This window comes from Crassostrea angulata, chromosome 3 (assembly GCF_025612915.1).
Source record: "Crassostrea angulata isolate pt1a10 chromosome 3, ASM2561291v2, whole genome shotgun sequence".
Lineage (NCBI taxonomy): Eukaryota > Metazoa > Mollusca > Bivalvia > Ostreida > Ostreidae > Magallana > Magallana angulata.
The window spans coordinates 26,300,607-26,325,545 of NC_069113.1; the positions used below are offsets into that span (position 1 = coordinate 26,300,607).

General features: G+C 35.7%; 1 protein-coding gene across 1 annotated transcript; it reads left to right on the forward strand.

Annotated features, from left to right (window-relative positions):
* Positions 1-3,360: 3,360 nt before the first annotated feature.
* LOC128178094 (uncharacterized) lies at positions 3,361-18,861 on the forward strand. The gene is made up of 4 exons (XM_052845105.1): positions 3,361-3,402; positions 6,459-6,553; positions 16,868-16,996; positions 18,331-18,861. The coding sequence occupies exons 1-4, from the start codon at positions 3,387-3,389 to the stop codon at positions 18,475-18,477; spliced, it is 387 nt and encodes a 128-aa protein (XP_052701065.1). The 5' UTR covers positions 3,361-3,386; the 3' UTR covers positions 18,478-18,861.
* Positions 18,862-24,939: the final 6,078 nt, after the last annotated feature.

Here is a 24,939-nt window from a genome sequence, read left to right on the forward strand (position 1 = left end):
AGCGGTCTTATAACAAACCAATTATACACCATGTTCCTTTTGATTCATTATTCCCTTATGTAAATAAATAATTGGGTCTCCATTACATTCGCATCAAACTTTACTGTGTCCTTTTGAAAGAGTTAAACAATCTTCTTGAAAAAGTCAAGGAAAAGCCGCTTTTTGATTTTTCTTCACCGGAATACAGACTCTGATCCCTGATTAAGGATATTGCTTATCATCAGCTTTTTATACCAACACAAACAGAAAATACTGCTCATGCACCACGTTATTTTTCAAACTGCAGTATGCCAACATGGGAATCGATGCCGTTAATATAAGCAATATCTTAATCACAAAAAAGTTCAGTCCTCATTCCGCCATATTTTAAAATAAAGTCAACCCCTTGTATTTCCTACAACTATACTTCAACAATGCTTCCAAACTCCTCAGTTACAAACAAACTCTACAAGACCTTAATATCGAACATTTGAAAGATAATCCTCCAACGTGTTCCTGTTCTTTTTCACCCTACAACTATAGTCCTGCCGGACACGTCATTACTGGTGATGTTAATTTAGTTAACAATGAAGACCCAAGATCACTTATTATGAAAGGACCAAAATTTAGGCTGCCTAGATCCTTCACATGGCGTCGTAATTTTATACATATCATGAATTCTGTTGAAGATTACGCTAAGCGATAGTCAAAATCTGACAAAGAAGACCTTGATACCTTGTCAGAGTGGGTTAAAAGCATCAGATGTATATTAAAATCTCGTATTAAACGACTGAGAGGTCAAATGAAAACCAAATATCCTTCTGTTTTCAATAAGCAGAAAAGAGAAAAGAACTAGATATAGATTGCACGATCAGTATGTACTGGTCCCTGCTTATAAGGCAAGTAACAACATTGTGTTTGTTTGTAAGGCACATTATATTAATTGCATTTACACAGAACTAGGTTTAGATTCTACACATGGTAATCCTACTTACATCCATAGCAGTCTTTCTAAGCAGGAAATACTTCAAAATCATAAATCGGTTATGGATATCTTTAATATCCCCAATAAACAAAATAAATTTGATTTACCTTATTTGTACTGGATTCCAAAGCTTCACAAAAGTCCTTACAAACAGAGATATATAGCAGGTTCCAGTAGATGTTCTGCCAAACCTCTCTCTTTACTTCTTACTAAAATTCTTACAGTAATGAAGGAGAAACTTCAAAAGTGCTGTACAACAATATACTCCAAAAGTGATGTGAATCAGATGTGGATACTAAAAAATCTAAAGAATATTTGGAAATTTTGAGGTCACAAAATCTTACCAAAATCAATAGCATCACAACTTACGGTTTTTCAACGCTTTATACAACCATTCCCCAGGAAAAATGAAAATCTAGGCTTTTTGATATCATCGACAGTTATTTCTTAAATAAAAATAGAAGTCGTAAAAATGCTTACCTTGTCATTAGAAATCTAAAAAAATTATTTTGTTGAAAACCATTCTGATTATCTATGTAGTTTTTGGAAATCAAGTCTTCCAACAATTTGTTGGAATTCCCATCGGTACAAATTGTGCCCCATTGTTAGCAGACCTACTTGTGAAACAGAATTTATTCAAAAACTCAAAAACTTGTGCGTGAAAAAATCAAAGTACTGAAGTACTGACGGGAGTTAATTTTATCGATTATCATTTATTTTAAAATCAATGATATGTGATTTTGCATAGCAAGTAGTATCAGTAATCGAAATATTTCTGAGAAATGGTATGGACTCAGACAGGATTGAACTTTAGTCTTGTTCACCCAAATGCTCGGCTGTCTCCGTTTATCTTCGACAAGCAAGAGAGACTCTATGTTTTGTCGGATATTAACGGAGATAGCTAGCCGAGCGTCTGGTTGAACGAGACTACATTGAACTCTAGCAGAGGAATACATACGACTTCAAAAATATCTAAACTGTTTGTGCCATTTAAAATTTCACAAGGTTTAAATAAGTTTTCCTGAAAAACAATGTTTCAGAATACATTGCATCGAATTTATCGATTATTTTGAAGAACTAAGTGTTGTCAGCGGTATTGATTTGTGCTTAGGTCCAAACACTGTTTCACTTTCGGTTTGCTCGAGTAAGTGCATAGGAGAGTTGATTAAAATCAACTCCCAAAAATCACTCGCTGTGGCCTTCAACTCAACATTCAGGTATATTGACGACGTATTATCAATTAACAATTGTTATTTCCATACTTATGTCGACTTGATATATCCCAGTGAACTTAAAATAAAAGATACCACTTAGTTTGCGTCATCTGTTTCACACTTGGATATTTTACTGGAAATGGACATTGATGGTAACCTAACAACAAAACTTTATGATAAACGCGATGACTTCATTTTTTCTTTAGTCAACTTTCCTTACTTACGTAGCAATATACCTTCATCACCTGCATATGGTGGTTTTGTCTCTCAGTTAACTCGATACACAAGGGCATGCTCTTCGTATGAACAGTTTCTAAGGCGAGGCAAGCTACTGACAAACAAGTTGATTAAACAGGACTATCAACAGCCTCGTTTGAAGTCATCATTTTGTAAGTGCTATGGCCGATACAACGACATTGTCAGCAAATACAATCTTCAACTGGGTAGCATGCTGACTGACGTTTTCAATACTAATTGTTTGACCATAATTAATCACCTAATTGTCTACAGAGTTTTTCGTTTTTCCCCGATTACGACAAAGAGCACACGGCGGGTGTGACCGGTCAGTAGAGGATGTTCACTCCTCCATGGCACCTAATTCTACCTCTATTCTATATTTTTAGAAGTCCGTGTTGCTCTACTTTGAATTTGTATTTCGTTTTATGGATTTTTGAGATGGTTGACAGTTTGTTATTGTCATTTTTTAATACAAAACTCACAGAAGAAAAAGATGGTTTTAATTGATTAAAGGGACTATCTACTTTCGGGTTTATATTATCTTGAGAGCTCTTTGCAAGTCCGTCAAGGATCTAGGGTAGAATTTGACCCTTATAATTTTATATTTTATATACGTGTTTAATTGTTAAATCAAATGGATTGAGCAATACGGCTTGCCTTTGTTATTGTTGAGACATTAGGTATACCAGAAAAAAGCTAATAATATTTCTTGCCCTTTGATTTTTTAGTCTAAATGTACACCTTTTGTACTAAATTAAACAGAATATTGTAATTTTTTTTATCGGAACAGTTATCTAAAAATTGGCCGAGAAAGATATCGAAATAGAACATCACCTGTAAGATTACAGATTTTATTCTATGTAAACATAAAGAATAAATACTTCCATTCCAAGAATAAATACAGGAAAAATTATGTTATCTTTATATTTATTCGTGACATGGCCTTAATCTCAAAACCCAATAATTTCGATATGGAACAACATGCTCGTATGTATAAATCATTTTATTAATTAATTCAGAATGAAAACTAAAACTCTCTCTCTCTCTCTCTCTCTCTCTGCATAGACAGTAAAATCTTGAAATTGACGTTCTGTTTTGTATACTAATTCATTTATTGATAAATAAGTACATCTTCAAAACAAGAGGCCCATGGCCACATAACTCACCTGAGCAATAATGGCGAATTACTTTGACCTAAAACACTTTAAATAATCAAGAGCAGTAAAATTTAATATTTAGCAAAGTTAAGTAACATAATTTTCTGATATAAGATTCAATGTTTTATAAAGGCGTAGGGGTTAATATATATTGTCTCAAATGTCAGATTGGTCTGCTGCTCCCGATATGAAAAAATTCCGATGGATGATCTGGGAGCTACAGTTACAAACATGTTAGAAAGTTGCAATTTACTGAGCTCAAAAATGACGCGCTTTGACTGTTATCCCACCTTAAAATATTTTATACATTCGTGAAAATAGGGATAGGGGGTTCAAGGGTCGGAGAAATATCGGATTATGTATTAGCTCCAGGGATCATGCATTGTAAACTTGGTATCAAGAGACCTGCAGGCGTTTAATTGTCTATCAGTTATATTTATAATACACACAAAATGCATACTGCTTATTTCTACAAGTATACAATGCACAGGATATTAAAGTCGATTTCCAAAATAGAACACATATTTAATTCAATATTGCCAAATGACAATTTACCATATAGTTTTAAAGTTGAAGTTAAAATTGTAAATTGCTGACCAACAGCAAAATACCTGAGTAAAAATACATTTTCATTATATGGCCATATTTATAATCCCCCCCCCCCCCAAAAAAAAGTATCTCCTTTTGTCCCATGGTCTGGGCTGTGAATTTCACGATTAAACATCATAAAATTATGAACATAACAACAATCCATGACTTCATCTCCCACGACTGTGATAGTACAGAATAAAATATTATTAAATCAATACGAAAATATTATTAAATCAATACATTTTACTACGTAGCCATAATTGCCGCAACCAAGGGCCCGAACCTCTCTCCCATGGACCATGAATTAAACAAATTTAGGTAGAGGACTTTAATGACATCATAACCATGCATTTAATTCTTCTCCAATATGGGACTAGAGAAGATTTTTAAAGAAACATGGTGACGCACGTGTGCATAAACCCACGATTTACCAAATATCGAATGTTTACACGATTTCCGCATATTTTATAAATCACACGAAAAGACGAACTTTTTTGTAAAATATGCAGTATTCAAAAGTAATTCCACTACAGTTATTGCCGAGGTCAAAGAGATGCCGCGGACATTATTCTCAAATATACCATGAACGTCATCAGTAAATTATCAGATCAGAAATACCTATTTGTCTCGTTAAAAGTTTTAAAACCATGTCAATTTCACGTGTTAGTTCCAGTCAAAACGATGTATATTGCCTCAAATGTTTATTTTTAACAGATCAATGCGGCTGTTCCGAGGACCGCACGTTATATATTTTATGTAAAAACACGCAGTGAAAATGTGCTAGGGAAGCACATTTTCACTGCGTGTTTTTACATAAAATATATAACGTGTAGTAGTAATAATCGTATTAAATTGCCCTTAAAATATTAGGAATATGACTCAAAGATATTTTATAAATAAGTGAAGAGTATTTAAAATAAAAAAAAAATTGTATCGTCTGCAAGTGTTTCCTTTGATAGATACACATGAAAACATTACTTACAAAACCGTTGGGGTTACACGAAACACCTTTCAAAATGACTTGATCATCTCTCTATAGGAGAAACGATCTGTAGAAATACTGGGCTGTAAGTAGAATAGAAATTAAGTTCTTGTTATCGTGAATGTTGCAGGATAACCTCCTCAGTCTCGAAATGTTGTTTTAAATATAAAAGCCTCGGCTAACGCCTCGGCTTTTATATTTCAAAGCAACATTTCTCGACCTCAGAGGTTATTCTGCAACATTCACGAAAACTCGTACTTTATTTCTTAAATAAATCAAATTAAAACGAAAAAATGAATTATTCGTGGGACCAATACAAAAATATTGAGTTTCCCTTCCGCTTAATAGTCACGCAAGCGCGAAGGATTGTAAATACTGCAGCATGGCATATGTCATGAGCAAATGGCCTAACAGGGAAATCCAGTGTCATCAAGAACTAACATTTTTTGAACATTCATTAAGATGCAATCTCTAAGAATGCAGATTTCTAACTATAGACATTAAATAACTGAAGATTTCAGGGTTGTTTTCAGTGCTTCAATTCCACTGTAACTATTTTTAGATACATGTAGCAATCTCAATCACGTGACACTCAATGTTTAAAAAATCGAATTGTTTACATGCTGAATTACGGATGAGTTTTAACTACTTGAAAAACTTATATGTGCAGACTTATAATGCTTGAAACCTCCCTTATGATCGAATTTTGTATATTTTTTCTTATTTCCGTTGTTATAATCAAAAAGTACAACTATAGTTTCTATGTAAGTTCTATAAAAAGACTATTTTGATTCAGCGTGTCTTTTAAAGATTAAATACATTCTTACATGCGTCTTCCGTCGTGCGTTAACAATTCTACATGTTTAACTTCTTGCAAACTTCATTGCCAATTTTTACCATTTTTTGGTGTAAAGTATTTCTATGATTAGAAGAAACTAAATTGTGAAATTCGTGACCTTACCGCTTCGGGGCCTCATAGGAGTAGCCAAATGTGAAAAAAAATGCCAAAAGTTCAAAAATCTTCTTTGGTTTCACATATGTGGGGAAAAATAAATATTTGGTTCAAATATTTTCACTTCAAAATGAAGCTTAAAATGCAATCATGAGACAATGACATGTTAATCTTAGGGCTACGGTACTTACAGGTGACAATCAATGCCTGTAGGCCTCTTTTTTTAACAGAGGGACAAAAATGAATTCTGATTTTATTTTGTTTGATCAACGTGATCACGTTAACTTAACGTAATACGATGCTTTGAATCAAGTTAAAATATGCATGTCTTTCGTGACAACGAAGAAATTATTTTTTTCAGACACTCATCCTTACGGGCAGAATGACCCACCCCAATCTCTCGGGTCTCCACATCTGCAGCATGCTAAAGAAAACTCACCAACTGTGACCATCGTAGTAAGTTGGCATTGAATCCCTTTTTCAAATCAGTGTATCAGCAAACGTGTTCAGACCTTGCAGTTTCAGAGTAAATATACGCAATATTCTTGAATGAAGATTTTGCAAAGGGCTCGGTTTATCAGTATCACATTCTTATATGACACTGGCACTGCACCAGTATCGACTAAAGTGTAATGTTTTCTTCATATTTCCTTTTGTGAATATTTTATTTTTATTTACTCATAAATCCGCACACACTCAAACACACACGCGGACATGTCAAGTCAATCTACTCTAAAATTTGCCAAATCTTGATAAAATTGCAACAGCATTTTTTAAAGGATTTATTGAAAGTGCAATACCTAGACAATAATACACTAAAAGTCTAGAAAAATCTAAAGCTGTAAAATGAAGAAATTTGGGTGAAATCCTTCGTTTTTAGGGAAAAGTAGTAGAAAACTGGGGAAATTTTCCCCTTTTTTATACTTAAAATGGACATTTTAACATGCACATGTTTTCAATATTATGATATTTAAACACATTTAAATATATCTAAAGCTGTAAAATAAAGAAATTTGGGAAAAACCTTCATTTTTAGTGAATAATAGTAGAAATTTTTGTACTTAAAATGGACATTTTAACATGCAAATGTGTTCAATATAATGATATAAAAATGGTTTTTTACGAATAAATAGTAACCATTCATGTTCTTGTACAATTTTTGTCTTCAAGTTTTAGACAAAATATGATATTTTAATAAGAGGGGAAAAATTGTCTTCAAAAATGGATTTAAAAACACTTGAAACATACTACTTCATGTCATTTTGTTATATAATCATTTTAATTCACAATTTTGCATATACTAATATGTCCAACCAACTAAACAACTAACAAAGTCTAAATCAGAGTATACCAAAGCAAGAGGGTTAAAACAGTTCACTGTAATGAACATGTGCTAAAAATGTGATGTCGGTTCTGGATTATCTAGTGAATGACTGACAATTGTTTTTATGCGCATGATTGACTTCGGAAAGAAGGTAAAAATCTATAAATTTTTGTTAGTCTGTACAAAATCGGCATATACATGCATATGTATATGATTTATGCATTTAATCAATAATTAACATTAATTGTGGCCATTTTCCCTTTCAGATTAGTTCAAATTAGTCACATCAACAAACAAGAGGCCAATTGGCCTTAACAGTCACCTGAGTAGCATATATCCCATACACAAACTTGTCATGGAGTCTATGCATCTAATTAATTAGGTTTCATACTGGAGTAGAAAAATCATAAATTTGTAATGACGACCACATTTCAAAAAGAACTGTGAAACTAAACTAAACTAAAAGATCTGGTCTACAAAATCATGAATTCAGTTTTCCTTTCAGGTGTGTGGGAGTAAAGAAGATAATTTTTTAACATTATATGCATTAACATCTATACATCCATTTTGGCCCTGCCCCAGAGTCAAAACCCATCTTTGAGGGGACATGAAAATTTAAATTTCAGTAGAGGACTTCCTGGTAAACATAATTATTAGTCAGTGTTTTTTTATACAGATGTGTGAGAATAGAGAAGAAGATTTTTAAACATTATATGCATTAACACTATATTGCCCCCCCCCCCCTCCTCATGTCATGAACCCCTGACCCAGGGGCCATAAATTTCACAATTTAGGTAAAGGAGATTGGGGATAGCATAACCATGTATTCAGTTTTTTGCCCACATGTGTGGGAGTAGAGAAGAAGATTTTTTAAGATTTAAAACATTTTCACTATTTGACCATATTGGCCCCACCCTAGAGCCTGAACACCTGACCGAGGGGTCATGAATTTCACAATTTAGGTAAAGGGCCTCATGGACATCATAACCATGCATTTAGTTTTTAACAAATATATATGGGAGTAGAGAAGAAGATTTTCTAAGATTTAAAACATTTTCACTATTTGGCCATATTGGCCCGACCCTAGAGCCTGAACCCCTGACCGAGGGGTCATGAATTTCACAATTTAAGTAGAGGGCTTCATGGACATCATAACCATGCATTTAGTTTTCAAAAAATATATATGGGAGTAGGGAGGATTTTCTAAGATTTAAAACATTTTTACTATTTGGTCCTATTGGCACCACCCTAGAGCCTGAACCCCTGACCCAGGGGTCATGAATTTCACAATTTTGATAGAGGGCCTCATGGAAATCATAATCATGCATTTAGTTTTTAACAAATACCGGTATATATGGGAGTAGAGAAGAAGATTTTCTAAGATTTAATACATTTTTACTATATGACCATATTGGCCCCACCCTAGAGCCTGAACCCCTGACCCAGGGGTCATGAATTTCACATTTTAGGTTGAGGGATTCATGGACATTATAACCATGCATTTAGTTTTTAACAAATATATATAATAGTAGAAAAGAAGATTTTCTAAGATTTAATACATTTTTACTATTTGGCCATATTGGCCCCACCCTAGAGCCTGAACCCTTGACCTAGGGGTCATGAATTTCACAATTTAAGTAGAGGGCTTCATGGACATCATAATCATGCATCTAGTTTTCAAAAAATATATATGGTAGTAGAGAAGAAGATTTTCCAAGATTTAAAACATTTTTACTATATGGCCATATTGGCCCCACCCTAGAGCCAGAACCCCTGACCCAGGGGCCATAAATTTCACAATTTTGGTAGAGGGCTTCATGGACATCATAACCATGCAACCAGTTTTTTCCTCACATGCGTGGGAGTAGAGAAGAAGATTTTTGAAAATTTGGCTTTTTTTGCATATTTGGCCCCGCCCGTGGCACCCCAGGGATGGTAGAGCCATGAATTTCACAATTTGGATTTTTCTTACCATAGAGATGCTTCACACCAAAAATGGTAACGATTGACCTGTAGTTTTCAAGAAAAAGTTAAAATTGTAAAATTGTTAACGCACAACGCACGACGACGGACGAAGACCAATTGCAATAGGTCACCTGAGTGACTCAGGTGACCTAAAAATAAGAGAAAAAGATTATGTTACTGATATTTTCATTATTTCTTTATCAAGTCACATCATTAAAGTACATGTAAAAGATTTTCCTTCTAAATAAAGAGTCTGTGGCAAAGTCAAATATCTAGAAAAATTATCATCATAATATTACTCTTAGTTTTGATTTATTGGACCTTCAAATGTTATGTAATCCTTAAATTATCCTCATGCTTGGGGAACACATCTGTCCTCAAGCTAACAATTTGAAATCAAAGCTTGCCTCTGTCAAAGTCAAAATTAACATTTCTTACATCTTTAAAAATGTTGTTTGTTGTTTTTTCAGTTTGATTTTTTTATGATAGAGTTGTAGCGGTTATTGTTTTTATTTTAAATCTTGGTTTTTGATTCCACTCTTGTTTTTTGGGAGTTGATTTTTATCAACTCTCCTATGCAGTTACGCTGACAAAGCGAAAGTGAAACAGTGTTTGGATCAAAGCACAAATCATCGCCGCTGACAAAAATTAGTTATTGAGAATAATTGATAAATTCGAAATAATGTATGCTAAAAAATTGTTTTTCAAGGAAACATATTTATAAATACCTTGAAAATAGTCAGATTTTAAATTGTACGAACAATTTAGATATTTTTTGTAGTTGTATGTATTCTTACGCCAGAGTTCAATATAGTCTCGTTCAACTCGGCGCTCGGCTGTCTCCGTAAATCTCCGACAAGCAGAAAGTCTCTCTTACTTGTCGGAGATTAACGCGATAGTCGAGCGTTTGGTTGAACGAGATGAGAGTTCAATATTGTTTGGATCCATATATTTTCAAGAAATGTTTATATCACTGATATCACCGTCAGTTCTTCGGTACTTTGATTAAAACTCTAAGTGTCTGTGAACTTATGTTGAAAGTTGAACCAAATGCACTGTGGATGTTATAATTTTCATACTTGCAAGTCCAAATTGGTTCAAATTGTTTAAAAAAACTTGACAAAGGGATTGTGAGTATTTTCTGTAAAGAATGCTTTTATATATGGGGAATCAGTCAAGAATTCATGCGATGTTTCTTTGGTTAGTTAACATTCGTTGCTGAAATTCCTCTGATAGCGTACCTGTCTTATCACCTACAGCATGACAAGGAATTTGCAACATATCAACATTTCATTTCTATTTGATTTTTTACATATTGATCTTTAAACAACAATTACTTAAACCTAACCATAAAAACCGTCAAGGGGGGGGGGGGGGGTGCTCAACGGGCTTTAATATGCATTGTGTTGATGTTAATTATGTCCTGTATGACATTACTTCCCCATTTCTTTACATAAACAATTCTGATTTACAAAAGCTAAATAATTACGTGATATGCTAGACTTATTATTCAGATAGGTATTTTCAGGTCATAAACATAACATAAAAAACAATCTTTGAGTTAGTAAGTTTCTCAAAATGTAACGTAAGCAGTAAGCAGACGAAAATTGTGGTGTTATGTTACAATATGGAATATTCTGAATGCAATCATGAATAAGTATAAAAACGAAGTTATAATTTAAAAAGAAACATACATTTTTAATATGTAATAAGAAGATATATGTATTTAAATTTCAAATCACTTTATACCGTTCTGTATGGCTTCCACAAAGTATTCAACCACATGTATTGATAACATAGCTACTTTAGGTCGCTGGTGATGCCACAGAGGGTACACACTTTAGGTTTATTATACTTTCATGTTAAATACTGAAATCTGATTGGTTTAAAGGCAGTTAATAATCAGTTCTATATTACCCTCAGTGTTAGCCACACACTTAGCAACGGGTAACACAACGAATTGTTACATGCGCGTAAATTATGCGCGTACGGTTCGCCGTAGAATTCAAGTCATTTCTATCTAAAAGCAGAAAAAGACATTCAGTATAATAAAATAATAGTGCCTGTTTGGGAAGATAACAGTTGAAATTGACACCCCTCGAAAACCATTGTTAACCTCCGCTTGTCGGTTGACAATGGTTTCCTCGGGGTGTCAATTTCAACTGTTACCCTCCCAAACAGGCACTATTTATATAATGTACTATGATCTTTATTGGCAATAACCGCCACATATAGAATAGTAAACAGATGGTACAATACACAGAGCAATGAAGCAGGTCTTGTTTCTTTGGAAGGGCGATTGTCAGCAAGTGCAAGCGGTAGCCAGGCAATTCGTACTCGCTATCGCCAGGACCACCACACTCCTCCCCATTTCCTAGCCCGAACAATAGTACAAACTATAATAAACATACAATATCTATATCCTAAAACATAAAAAATAAAACATTTTACATAATGTCTCGATCCTTCCTCCTGCTCGTCCTGGCCCATCCTCCGGCTCGTCTCGGCGCACCCTTTCCCGAACACATCAGGTAGTTCACATAGTACCCCCTCAGCACGCAGTCCAGCGATGACATCCGCCACGAAGTCCAACGATGACATTCACTACGAGGTCCAACGATGACATCCACCAAGAGGTCCAACGATGACATCCACCACTCCGTATGACATACATTACTTCGTATCTAGACATTGGACATTATTCCAAGACGAAGGCACTGTGAAAATTTTTAACATAGCGTCCAAGACTCCGGCACTGCAAAAAAGATAAGGATTACCAGGGTAGCACCAAGTAAGATCCACATATGTTGCCTCAACGACTTTAACAAACTAATGGGTACATGAACCCAATGGACATCTCGGCACATTGGATATCTAAACAATCCCCCCGCAACCGCGGCCCAAGGATCATACAAGAGTTTGGTACACTCTACCAATGCTAAAACAAACAAATAACTTAACAAAACAATAAAAATACCCTGCATCACTTTGGAGTACCTTTCCACATAAAACAAAACATAACACTCAACTCAAGAAACCCTTCTGTCTCGCGGAGCAGGTAAACACTCGATGCAAACAAATATTGGCTTTGTCCTCTCCCCCCTTTCGCCAGGCGTCGCATGAAAGGATCAACACTTAGAACGGACGAAGCAGAGGTAGCCCCCCCCCCCCACCTTTGTACCTTTCTTAATGATATAGCTACGGTCCGTCATGTTCAACACACACAACCTTGCATGGGTTCCTGCAGAATTGTAGGTTCTATACCAGGCGGAAATATAATGGCTGGCTCCAGTATTAAGTCTGGCATTTCCCTTTCAATTATACGTGCAGTGTGCGACGGGATCCGTACCCTACGGACATTGGTACGCCAGTACTAAGCTCAAAGAGCTTGGCAATTCTCCTGACCTTGAGAGTCCCGGCCTCACAGGATACCTCTGCACCCTGTGCTCTCATGAAGTCTATTTCGAGAAGCATTTCATCCTGTAAGGGGCCTACATAGACTGGGTGTACAAAATCACAAGCCCCAATTCTTATGTTAAGATCGCCTATGTACTGGGCAGTCATTCCTGCTCCTTCATCTGCAAGTCTTACATTAGTGTCTCTTACAATCGTAGGCTTGGGTCTGAGCGACTCATACACTTTCCCTGAGATAATCGTAATGTTAGCTACTGTGTCAATTGAATTATGAATCTCCTGGCCTTCTATCTGTATAGGTACATTCCATGCCCCGGAGCTTAATGACTGGCTCCCGGGCCTGACTGAGGGAATTACATAGGTAGCGTTGACAGTTGGTTTATGTAAGAAAGTCACCCGATCACCAGAATCTGTAACACACCGCTTCAACCTTGTCTCATCCTCGGTATCCCTTGGAGATCTAGAAATATCACACCGCCTCTACTTTGAACACTCTCGCTTCATATGTCCTGGCTTCTTGCACTCGAGGCATATCACAGATCTCGAGGCCCTAGAGCGGCTCTGACTCACAGGCATTTCTCTGTCATACTTTCTCCCAGGGCTGCGATCAAGACTCCTTTCTATAGAGTCGCGATAAAAAAAACCACTCCTCCTAACGCTAGTCCTACCCCTGAACTCAGAATCAGAAAACCTGCTACTACGGCCTTGGAGTTAGCGAGAACTACTTCGCCCATATCTACACTCAGTTGAGACCGATCTAACTGCCCGATGACGGCGAATTACCGCCCTCCGGCTGAGATGGTAGGTCTTTACACGCTTAATCATTTCCTCAAGCGTACTCGGGGGGAAATTAATGAGCTGCTAACCAGCCCTGCTTACCAGCCTTACCATCATGGCACCCAAGTGCAAACCTGACGATCAGCTGCTCCTTGAAAATTTCTGGCGAGGTTCCGCCACCAAATGCTTTTTGGGCAGTGTCCACGACACGGTCCCCACTGCTCCATAGCCTCATCTACCCTATGGGCAATGGAGCTGAGAGGCTGTCCTCAGTAAATTCCTTCAAAACGTTCTTCTATTCGGGTAACAACCTCCCCAAAACTCAGCGATGTGCCTCGGCGTCGCAAAATTTCGAAGTACCAAAGTGTTGTTCTCTCCAATGTAAGGCTTAGGGCAAATAGACAATCAGGGTCACTCCACTGGTGCTACCAAGAATTTAGAGAAGAATGGTCCACACTCTACATCCCTGTTGTATTTGATACCCTTCACTTCAGCTGGGATATTCCTGCTAAAACTGCTCCTGCTGCCGGGAGGAATCAAATTTGGCAGCCGTGACCTACATGCAGTGGTCGACATCAGTGTCCGAGTCATAGGCATTCAACCCTTACTAAAGATTGAAGACTGTCCGTCAATAGATACTTCAGCTTGACTTACAAATACACCATGACAACCGGAATGCTGGCTGCCTACTGCATTAGGTTCATATCTGTAGGCTGCATGGACTAGCACGTTGGCTTCTGACATTGGACCTTGGTATTGTCGGTGTCAGCATGACGAACTCAATGCTACTGACATAGGACGTTAGAATTCCCAAGCCTTGGTCCGTTAATGCAGGATAAACCGCAGTTCCGCCGCACTAAATAGAGCAAATAGTACTTGGTGGTATCGATGTCATACCGCTGTACAGCTGAGGCTGTCCAAGAGGTAATGAAACCGACTGACGAGGAGTGGGATTACCCGTAACGCAAGCGTAACTAGTTTGAGACATCGTAGTTCGATCTGCAGGGAGGTCAAGGTTCGGCACTGGACCTGAAGGCCAGGGACTTCCCTGGCTCCCTACTACCGCTGGCTGATTACCAGCTACTCCGACTTCCTGCGGCTGGGTGACAGGCTGAGGCTTATTACCCCTAACATGCCTGCTAACATCTGGGTAATGTTACTTATCTGAGTACCCATATTCCTGTCATTGGAGCCTACCTGGGACGTCACACTAGACTCTAGTGTGCTTATATATCCCTGCAGAGCCCCAACGACCTGACCTAGGCTATGGGCCCTGTGGCTCATGGTACCGAAGTCCCCTGTACCTGACTCACATTCCCCTGAACATGTACCAGTTCTCCCTGCATCTGGTCAACAACCCCCTCTAGGATTACTTGTCTCTTCCGCATCAGGGCTTAGAACTGTACAAACCCGGTGCATCATGAGACTGGCCCCGAAAGCACCCTGAGTCAGCGACATATCCTCCTCCCCACACCGAGTGACATAAAACGGGGCACCCTCCCCTCGGGGCATAGGTATACTACAAACACCTAGAGCAAAACTGACACTACCGGACTGTGGATTCCCGGAACTACGCTCATTTAAATCTGGAGTACGTTCCAGATCCCTCAGATCATTTCCTCCCAACCGAGTGTCCCATTCCCCCTGAACCCCCCGACGCGACCATAACCTGAGCTGACATGTTCCAAGTTTGAAGGCTTAATGTCTAAGGGTATTAAAGTTACGATCAAGACAATAAAAAAATTTCTTAATTTGACCTTGAGTAAAGTTGTGAGTCAAGGTAAAACATTGAACAATAGTACACCTTAGTGTATTATTATTGTTCTTTGTTTGAATTTTGAAGTCCGTCTGTCAAAGTATATTCAGGAGATTAACAGTTAAGTTTTTTTTTACTAAATTGACCTTAAATAAGAAATATTAAGTAAAGGTCAAAAATTTTGGTATGGTTCAGCTAAATTATATACCATTTATATATTATACAAATCAAAAGTTTGTATGTTTAATGAATCAGAAAACGGTTGACCTTGAAGAACAAAATAGGGAAAGGTCTAAAATTTTGGTGGCATGCACGCCTTCTTAATATCATCTATCAACATTCCAGGTTTAAAGTCATAATGTCAAAGGGTATTTAAGTAATGGCCAAAACAAAATTCTATATTTGTACTTTATTTGACCTTGAGTTAATACAAGGTCAAATATTGAACAATAGTACACCTCAGTGTATTATTACTGTTCTTTGTTTCAAGTTGGAAGTCCTGTTAAAGTAAATTCAGGAGATGAACAATAAAGTTTTTTTCTAAATTGACCTTGAAATAAAATTATTAGATCAAGGTCAAAAAATTTGGTAGGGTTCAGCTAGGTTATATCTATCTTTTATATCTATCTATGATACAAGTAAAAGTCTGTATGTTCAAGGAATCCTGTGTTATGGTCCCAACGATATTTTTCAGAAAACCGTTGACCTTGATGGAAAAAATAGGTAAAGGTCAAATATTTTGAGTTTGTGCACTCTTCCTCAATACAATATATCTATGTTCCAACTTTGAAGTCTTAATTTCAAAGAGTAATCAAGTTACGCCTCGGACAAAATTTGGATGAAGAAGAATAATAAGAAGAAAATCGACAAAAACAATATGTCTCCCATTTGAAAGGGGAGACATAAATCGTACGTGAGCAGATTTGTGCTGTATATTTTAAAAAATAAACCATGAAGGAAAAGTGACAAAAATATAGTGACGTCATAGACAAACAGCTATTGGACATTGAGGACTAATCAATAGTATTATAAAATACGTCCTCTAAATAATGTTTTATGAATATTTAATTTTGATACCATATTATTCAAACATTAATTAAACTGGGGCAGATATTTGGTCATATCAAGTGTAGTCCTTTTCAGTTTCCGTTCTCTAACTTTTGAAGGGATAAATGTATAAGGTTGAAATGGTAAATACAAATATTTCATCAAAAATACATGTATATCCAGCTCAAGTTCGAATTTGATCCAGGTCAGATGACTTTTGACAGAGTTACCCCCTTGAACTAAAAAAAGTGCAAAGAGATGTAAAACTTAATATGGCATTTGAAATTTTGGCTCTCTACATGGGCATTCTTGGCGCTACGACAGTCTGGTTTCATTTTTGAAAATTATCAATCACATACTAATGATATACGGTTCTAACAACATTTTAACTAGGAGCTTCGTGTATTAACGTATCGTAATGTAACTTTAGTTCCACCTAAAAATAGAACTGTAGTTTGAACAATGTTTTTTTTTATTGATTTGAAAGAGAGCAGGCGGATTTCAACAAGTACCAGCTGCCACCACTGTCCCAGAGCGTGACTGGACATATCCGGCCGTTCTTGCCACTTTCTTCTTCTTCCCGTTAGGAATCTGCGCCATTATCTTTCTTATTAATGTAAGATGTTCATTTTCATTGATGTTCTAGTTATTTAAAATTGATTTATTATATGTACATTATTAATGATACATTTTACCTAAATGTAAGTCTTATATAACTACAGGCCCACAAGGCCATTACGGTCTCGGTGATGACCTTCCAGGGAGTCTCGTGTTTGGATTTAAGCTCCATTCTCTTCCAAGACCCCTGTGGCTGTTATCCCGCTTTGATTATTTAATATTTACCAACAGCTATATTTACCCGTGTCATTCATTGATTTAAAAAAAATAAATGTTCACGATATGATTATATTTCTCACACATCCTTTCCCCTATATTTAAAAGTCTGAATCCCTTCTCCATGAGCATTGAATTTCACATTTCATCAGAAGATATTTTGGACAACATAACAGTGCTTTTAGTAGATCTCCATTGAAAGTTAAATTCAGAAAATATTGCAAGCATTATCAAATTTTATACATATTCGCTGTTTGGCCATCTGGTCCACACCCATTAGGGCTTAAACCCATAACATTAGGCTCACGAATTTCATGATGTACGTAGAGTGCTTTATGAACATTATAAGTATGTATTCAGTTTATCAACCCCTGCTCTGGAAATAGCGGAGAGGATTTATAAATAATAAAAAGTTACTATAAGGCCATATTGACCCAACCCAAAGGCTTCAACCCCTCACCCAGGGGCCAGAAATTTCATACTTCTGTAAAAGTATTTACGAATTAATATCATGGTAATGTATTTAGCTTAAATCCTACAACTGTCGAAGTAGACAAGGAGATTTCAAAAGATTAAATTTATTTCCACTGTCTGTATATGTTGACCTCATCCGTGTGCCTTAACCCCTGACTTAGGGGCCATTATTTTCAAGATTTAGGTAGTGGGTTTTATGAACATCACAATATATTTACTTGTTTCCCACGTGGAAGTGGAGAAAGAGATTTGATTTTGCATTTTTGGTCATGCAAATGAGATTCCGGGGGCGCTTTGGTCAAAAATTTAATATTTAGATTTTGTTATCCTAGAAATGCTTGAAACTAAAAATGGAAAAAAATTACCATGCTGTTTTCATGAAGTATAAATGTAAAATTGTTAACTGACGTCGGTTGAAGACCATAAGCAATGGCACACTTAAGTGACTTTAAAATAGTGAATAGTACATTTGAGTTACTACTAGTCAGTTGCATATCCAAGTCGTTGTACAACACCTGTCGGCTTATCAATGTACGCTAAGTTCTCAATTTGTCCCTTAACCCTTGCATTGCATTTCAATTGTTTATTATACTGAAGAAGACTTGTGGTTGAAGAAATATTATTTTATATTTTATTACATAGGCCAAGTTTCAGCTTCGCGCTGGTGACACTGAGGGAGCGAGAACCAGTACCGTCTGGGCCAGGCGTTTGACCTTGGCATCATATATGGCTGGAACCGTGGGTTTGGTCATTTTACTCATAGTGCTTTATGTTTCGGTGTGGCCCTAACAATTAAAGAAACAATCATGTCAACAGACCAGTGAAAACAGACACAATTGGGATTTTTAATAAATGATAATGCTTGATTTGTACATACAATGCCTTTTTCAAAAATTGGAATACGATATTATGCATTTTTTAAATACATGTAACATTGTTCAAATGTTAATTTAGCCCATTCGTTTTAGAGAAGAAGTCAAAAGTTAACAGACGGACGGACGACGGAATACGAATGGTCAGAAAAGCTCACCTGAACCGAGGGTTCTGTTGAGCTAATGATGTTGCTTTGTTCCTCTTTGGGTTTTTTCCAAAATGTTCTGACTATATAACATTGTACCTTTTTTAATATCTAAATGAGGTTGAGCAGAGAATAAACTTTCCGGATAATTTAATATAAAATGTCCAAGATCTTCTTTCTTGAAGTATAATAAATCAATTGTTTTCAACAAATTAAAATCACAAGCATTATGTATTAACTTATGTGAAATAATTTTATATCCAGACTTGTTTATACTTTGATTTTAAGCAACATTAAATATTACTCAACAGAGTACGGCGATATTTATGGCGAACGAACATGATCAAAAAATGATAAACAAACGAATGAAGAATCGCCGCCGTTACCATCCATTCTTCAATCGTTATGATGTCGAACTCCGAACTCGAAGAGAGCATACTAAAGTAAATCTTAATTTATTTCCCTAAATCTGCAAAAATTCATACTGCATGTTTTAAGTTTACCTTTACATATGAACCCTTTCACAATATAAAGAGTATTGAAGATTATCAATGAAGTTAAAAATTGCTGCTTCAAACAAAGAACCCCGTTTTCGAATTATGGAATATCAAACCCGACCGACAAAAATACCACATGCTATATATTTTCTCCAAGAAAATGTGCTTCCTGATTTGAACAATATAAATTCTCATTGGATCAAAACAAGCATTAGAAATTTTTAAAAAATTGTAGCAATGTAGTTTTCTGAGAAGATAAATTTTAAAGGTATATGTGGCGTATTTTTTCATGCTAAGAAATATTTGATTTTAATAATTTATTTAGTTTATATTATTCGGGTTAAAAAGATATAGAAATAAATAAATAATTTTTTAAAATTATTGTGGAGTCGATAGTAAATCCAGCATTTGAATTAACCCCGCCTTAAATCGGTCACGTGATACCACGCTCTGTCTGTCACAACAACAATGGCGACGACAAGAAAGATAGATATACCGTTAAGTTTGACAGATTTGGCAAAAAACGAAAAAAGAAAAGGCCTGACAAGGATAGGAACAAAAGGAAGATTGTCATCGGAGACCATGTAGAATGATGGAATAGGAATTAAAGCCGAATTAAACTTAAGTTTATCATGAAGTTTTAGGGGTTTTGCTAGTTAGGTTCGTATGGACTCCATGTGTTCCATGTCTGTACTTTATAAGTTAAACACCACAAGAGGAGGAATTTTTTAGTAAAGAATAAATAAATACTTTCAGTACATGCATCCTTCAGGGAGAGGGGGTATTCACTCATTTTACCGTGTCGTTGATGATAAAATCGTGTTTCATCTTTATTACACATAATTAGCAATTGATATCGTTCTATTCTATTCTAACGGAATAATAATGCTTCCGGTATCATCTGATATAAGAATTATCTAATTTAAGACATCAAAAAACGTGATTCTAATTTGTAACAAACTGTTTTTCCATCGTGTTTTCAATTCTAGGTTTTCCCGCACCCATGCGCAGTGGCGTTATAAATGGCGGATCACATTAATATTCATCAGACGTGTAGCAAAGTTTAGGGACAAAAAACTAAAGAAAGAACATATTTTACGGGCCTAGAGTTTGTGAAACGTCTAATTATAAGACGCACGATGTATATTTTTACTCAAACTCATGTCAACAATTTTACTCCAAATACGCCACATATTCCTTTAATAAAGATTTCCCTCTTCTGTTTCTATGTTGTCACCCCCACCCCCAGTCTCCCCATTTATTTTTACCGATCTCGCTATTATCTCACATTGGACCAAACAATTTGCTTTGAATTTTACAAATTACATTTTTCTTTCCATGAAGATGATTTGTAAGAAAATAGGTTAAATTTGGCTCAGAAGTTCTCAAGAAGACGACTGTTGATGATGCACCCCCTCTCCCCTTTTATAAAGTTTCAAGTTTTTTTCGCATTGAAAAAGAATTGACCTTTTATTTTACCAACTTATATTCAACATTCTATAAAGATGTTTCGTGTCAAATTTGGTTGAAATTGGGTCAGTGGTTTTAGAGAAGGAGATTAAAATGTGAAAAGTTTACAGATAGACAATGGGTGATCACAAAGTTCACTTGAACCTTCGGTTCAGGTGAGCTAAAAATTAATGAATTTATTCTTAAAAGTAAGTAAAATTTACAGTTAACAAGAATCAAAAACAAGTGCAAATTAAAGGTACGTGTTGACAAGCGACAAATGACTGTCGTATTAGCGGTTACAAAGGCCGGTGCTTGACTGCCCTTTGTATGAAGACCTTACAGACAAATGTCATCCGAATTGAAATTTCCCAAAAGGTTGAGACATATTCCATAGCGAAAATCATTAGAGTAATGTGGAAACAGGGGAACGTACGTCGAGAAAATCATTATTCCTTACATAGAACGCTTGCGTGACGAATTGGATTACCGTTGAGGCAAAAAGCACTGTGTGTTTTTGATGTTTATAAGGCACACCAAGACAAATCCCTTCTGAATTTCATGGGATGAAAAGGGTATTAAAGTTGAGCTGGTACCAGCGGTGTGTACCGACACATTAAAACTCCTGGGTATCTAAATAAATGGCCGATTTGAAATCCGAATTTCAGTTGTACTACGCCAACGAAGTAAAATGTTCTATGGAAGAAGGTGTCAACATTAAAAATGTCGAAGTTTACATGTGCTTGTCTAAAATAAAATACATCCATGCGAATTGGCTTGTAAAAGCAACTGACCAGCTTGGTAAAGACACGGAATTGATCACTCGGGGATTCGACAAAGCTGGGATATCATTAGATAAAGTGTTCGTGACAGTGTTCATATATTAAATTATTTGCAATTGAACTGATTTATTTGAAGTTGCATTTATGTATCTATACTGCGTTAATATGTATAATATATGAAAATTAAATTACGCAAACACATACAGTAGTTTTTTTATTGAATATTGGTATTCATTGCAATGCACAATCAAAGTTATTTCTCTTTGTTTGTACACAAATATAATACGGGACAATCACAATCGCAACCTCTCGAATGTATTTTAATAATTTGTCAACCCTGAATTGATGAACACTACTCATCAATAGAAATGAGATACTCTATATGCAATATTTTTGCCAAAAACATATTTAAGTTCAAAGTTCAACAGCTGATATTTTTTTCATAAATAATCAGAAATCAAAACTCCTAGCGATGTGTACAACTCTGATATATGTACAATTGATCTGCAGAAGAACAACTTCCTATCTTGAAAACTGTAGGAGGAGTTATCCGTACAGTAGGGGTAAACTACATGTATATGCAATATTTTGCCCAAAAATGACTAATTTCAACAGCTGGTTTTTTTTTCATAGATTATTAGAAATCATAATCCTAGCAATATGTACACCTCTGATATATGTACAATTGATCTGCAACAGAACAACTTCCTATATTGAAAAACTGTATAAGGAGTTTATCGTACAATAGGGGTACCCTATATGCAATAGTTTGCAAAAATGAAAAGATACAGGCTTGGAAAAATCATGAAAACGTTTAAAGTAGAGAGTTTGCCAACGAAAATAAAAGACCTGGAAGATTGAAATACAATCAAATAATCACGTTCATCTGATGCAGTAAGTAATAATAGTACAAACTAGACACGATCTCGTTGCGAGCAACGAGGAGGTCTTCCGTCTGATTTTAGAATTTGATATATATGTTCGATCTTGATTATGCTATTTAACAGCTAAACATGATTTAAAATAGAAAAAAACAGGGTCTACATTCTAAGCGCCGGATACTATTTTGTTTCAGGGATAAGAGCTTTGTTCAACAAGTGTTTAGAAATTCGTCATCGTTCTTGAGATATCTGAGGAAAAAAAACGTTTTAGGGGCCAGTCCCTTATCTCGTTATTGGAGCCGCTGAACCAAATTTTGAGGGTTGCATTTTGTAAAGTACATCATTTTCATCATCTTTTCTTTTATACTGCATTTCAAAATATTTTTCTTTTTGAGATATAGGTGGTCATAGTTTATGGACTCTTGACCCCTAAAAAATCCTTATTACATAACACATGAATAAGTAATTACATTACTTGGATACATAACTATAAGATAAACATATATGCTTCTATAGCCTTTCATTAAATTTCCCTCAGCAAAGAGCTACATATGAAAGATTTTAGTGCAATTTAGTTCCCCAATTTGCAGGGTCAGCCCCTTTTTCTTGATATCAAATAAAAGGTCATTTAAATCTCAACACAAAGGGATTTTATACACATTCATAATTATTTCTAAAATGTTATCATATACATGTACACACGTTTTGCAAAGTTGTTAATGTGATTTTAATATAGATTTTACAGTAACAGAACAAGAATTTTAAATCTAATATTCATAATGTTTGAAGTGTTCAAATAATTACTTCACAAACTCGGATGCCTTAGGGTGTGCTCTGTTCTTTGTCTTGATTTATCCCATGCGGTCTGCTATAGACAAGAAGTATCTTTGAAAATAAGTGAAGTCTCCCACCGACATGAAAAAGCGTAGTTCCAAACTGCTGTTTATGCATAAAAATTTTGCTGTGCAAAACACGAGTAGGATAAGGCACATTTGGAATGGATTTGGTGAGGCAGAAGATGGCTAGTTTTCTCTTGGTCCCGGTTTTCTCTCGTTTTAATCGACATCTTTCTTTTCTAAATGGCATAACGTTCCACTTTGTAGTTTTTACTTTCATTTTCCGAATCAATTCCGATTGTGTTTGAAACATATTGATTTACAGTTTCTCTGAGATTTCGAAGTAATTTCCCTCTTGTCCTTGAATTTCTTGAATTCTAAACTAACTTCAATTTTTTGTCTTATGGTAGATTATTTGTTATTTAATACTCTTAAAATTTCATGTATTCGTTCTGAGTTGTAAATTCCGTGATGACATCGGCAATGGAAGACTCGGAATCATCAGAATGAATACTACTCGGGTAAACTCTACCCATGATCACCGTCGAAACTGATCTACCTCATAAGTATTCATCATTACCATAAAAGTAAATATTTTTCAATCTTGTTCAGACAATAAAAGATATTTATAAATATATTGCGTATTGAGAATACTTACTATCAAAGAAGCCAAGATAACAGTCATGTATTTATATGGCCAGGATCAGAATGAATACTTCAAAAACATCTACGTGCTTGATATAATGGTCAAAATTAACGCATCGTGGTAACTGTAGTAGGTTGAAAGTTTTTCCACTTTTCCTTTTAAAGATTTTGACAAATAAACATGGTCTAGAATAGTGGCTCCTTCTGTTGTTTTGAAATCAACAATCTGCTTAAAACCTTGATCAATCATAAAAGTCTGAATAGGACCTGCAGATGTTGCATCTTCATTGAAGTCTCCAAGAAAAACAAGGAATTTATTTTGAGATCTGTAATTTTTAATCAGCTTTTCGAGTTGCATTAAAAACTGTGAAACATTCTGAGAATTTGGGCGATATACAGTGACAACTACTATATCTTCTTGCAAACAATATACAGAGATTCCTTCCACATTCGTTACAGGAAGTGAGCTGACAATTTTGTTTAATGCAGTTTCTTTAATATAAACAGCTACACCACCACCTTTTGAGGCTCGTAATTGTGAAACTTGAGGATCGGTGCAATCATATGAATCTTCCCTACTAATTTGATGAAATTTGAAACCATTCATTTCAAATAAATTGACATTTCGAGATGTCAGCCAAGTTTCTGTCAAGCAGATAATGTCTGCATTCTTACATCGAATATCTTTCAGCAGATCATTGAAATGTTTACCGAGACTTTGAATATTATGAAGATAAATCTTGATACCATTCTCTGATGTTTGGGAGTTTGGAAATGTTATTTTCGGCATGTTCTGCAAAGCTGAATTGACTTCTGGGTCTGCGTATATCTTTTTCTGTATCAATTCAGGTTTGTCTGAGTCAATGAATAAACCTTCTTTTGATGTAACTCTGCTCAACGCAACATAACCTTGTCCAGGTGAAAATGATCGGTCCAAATTAACAACTACTTTGTCAACTGTCAGTCCCTGTACTTTGTGCGCTGTGCAGGCCCATGACAATCGTAATGGAAACTGATGCCGAACAACATTGTTTGTTTTCTGATCTTTCATATCCTCTTGAATTCTTTCTATCATAACGAGATTTCCATTTCTACTTCTCTTTCCGGTTTTCTTCCCAACATTCATATTATGAAATAGTACTT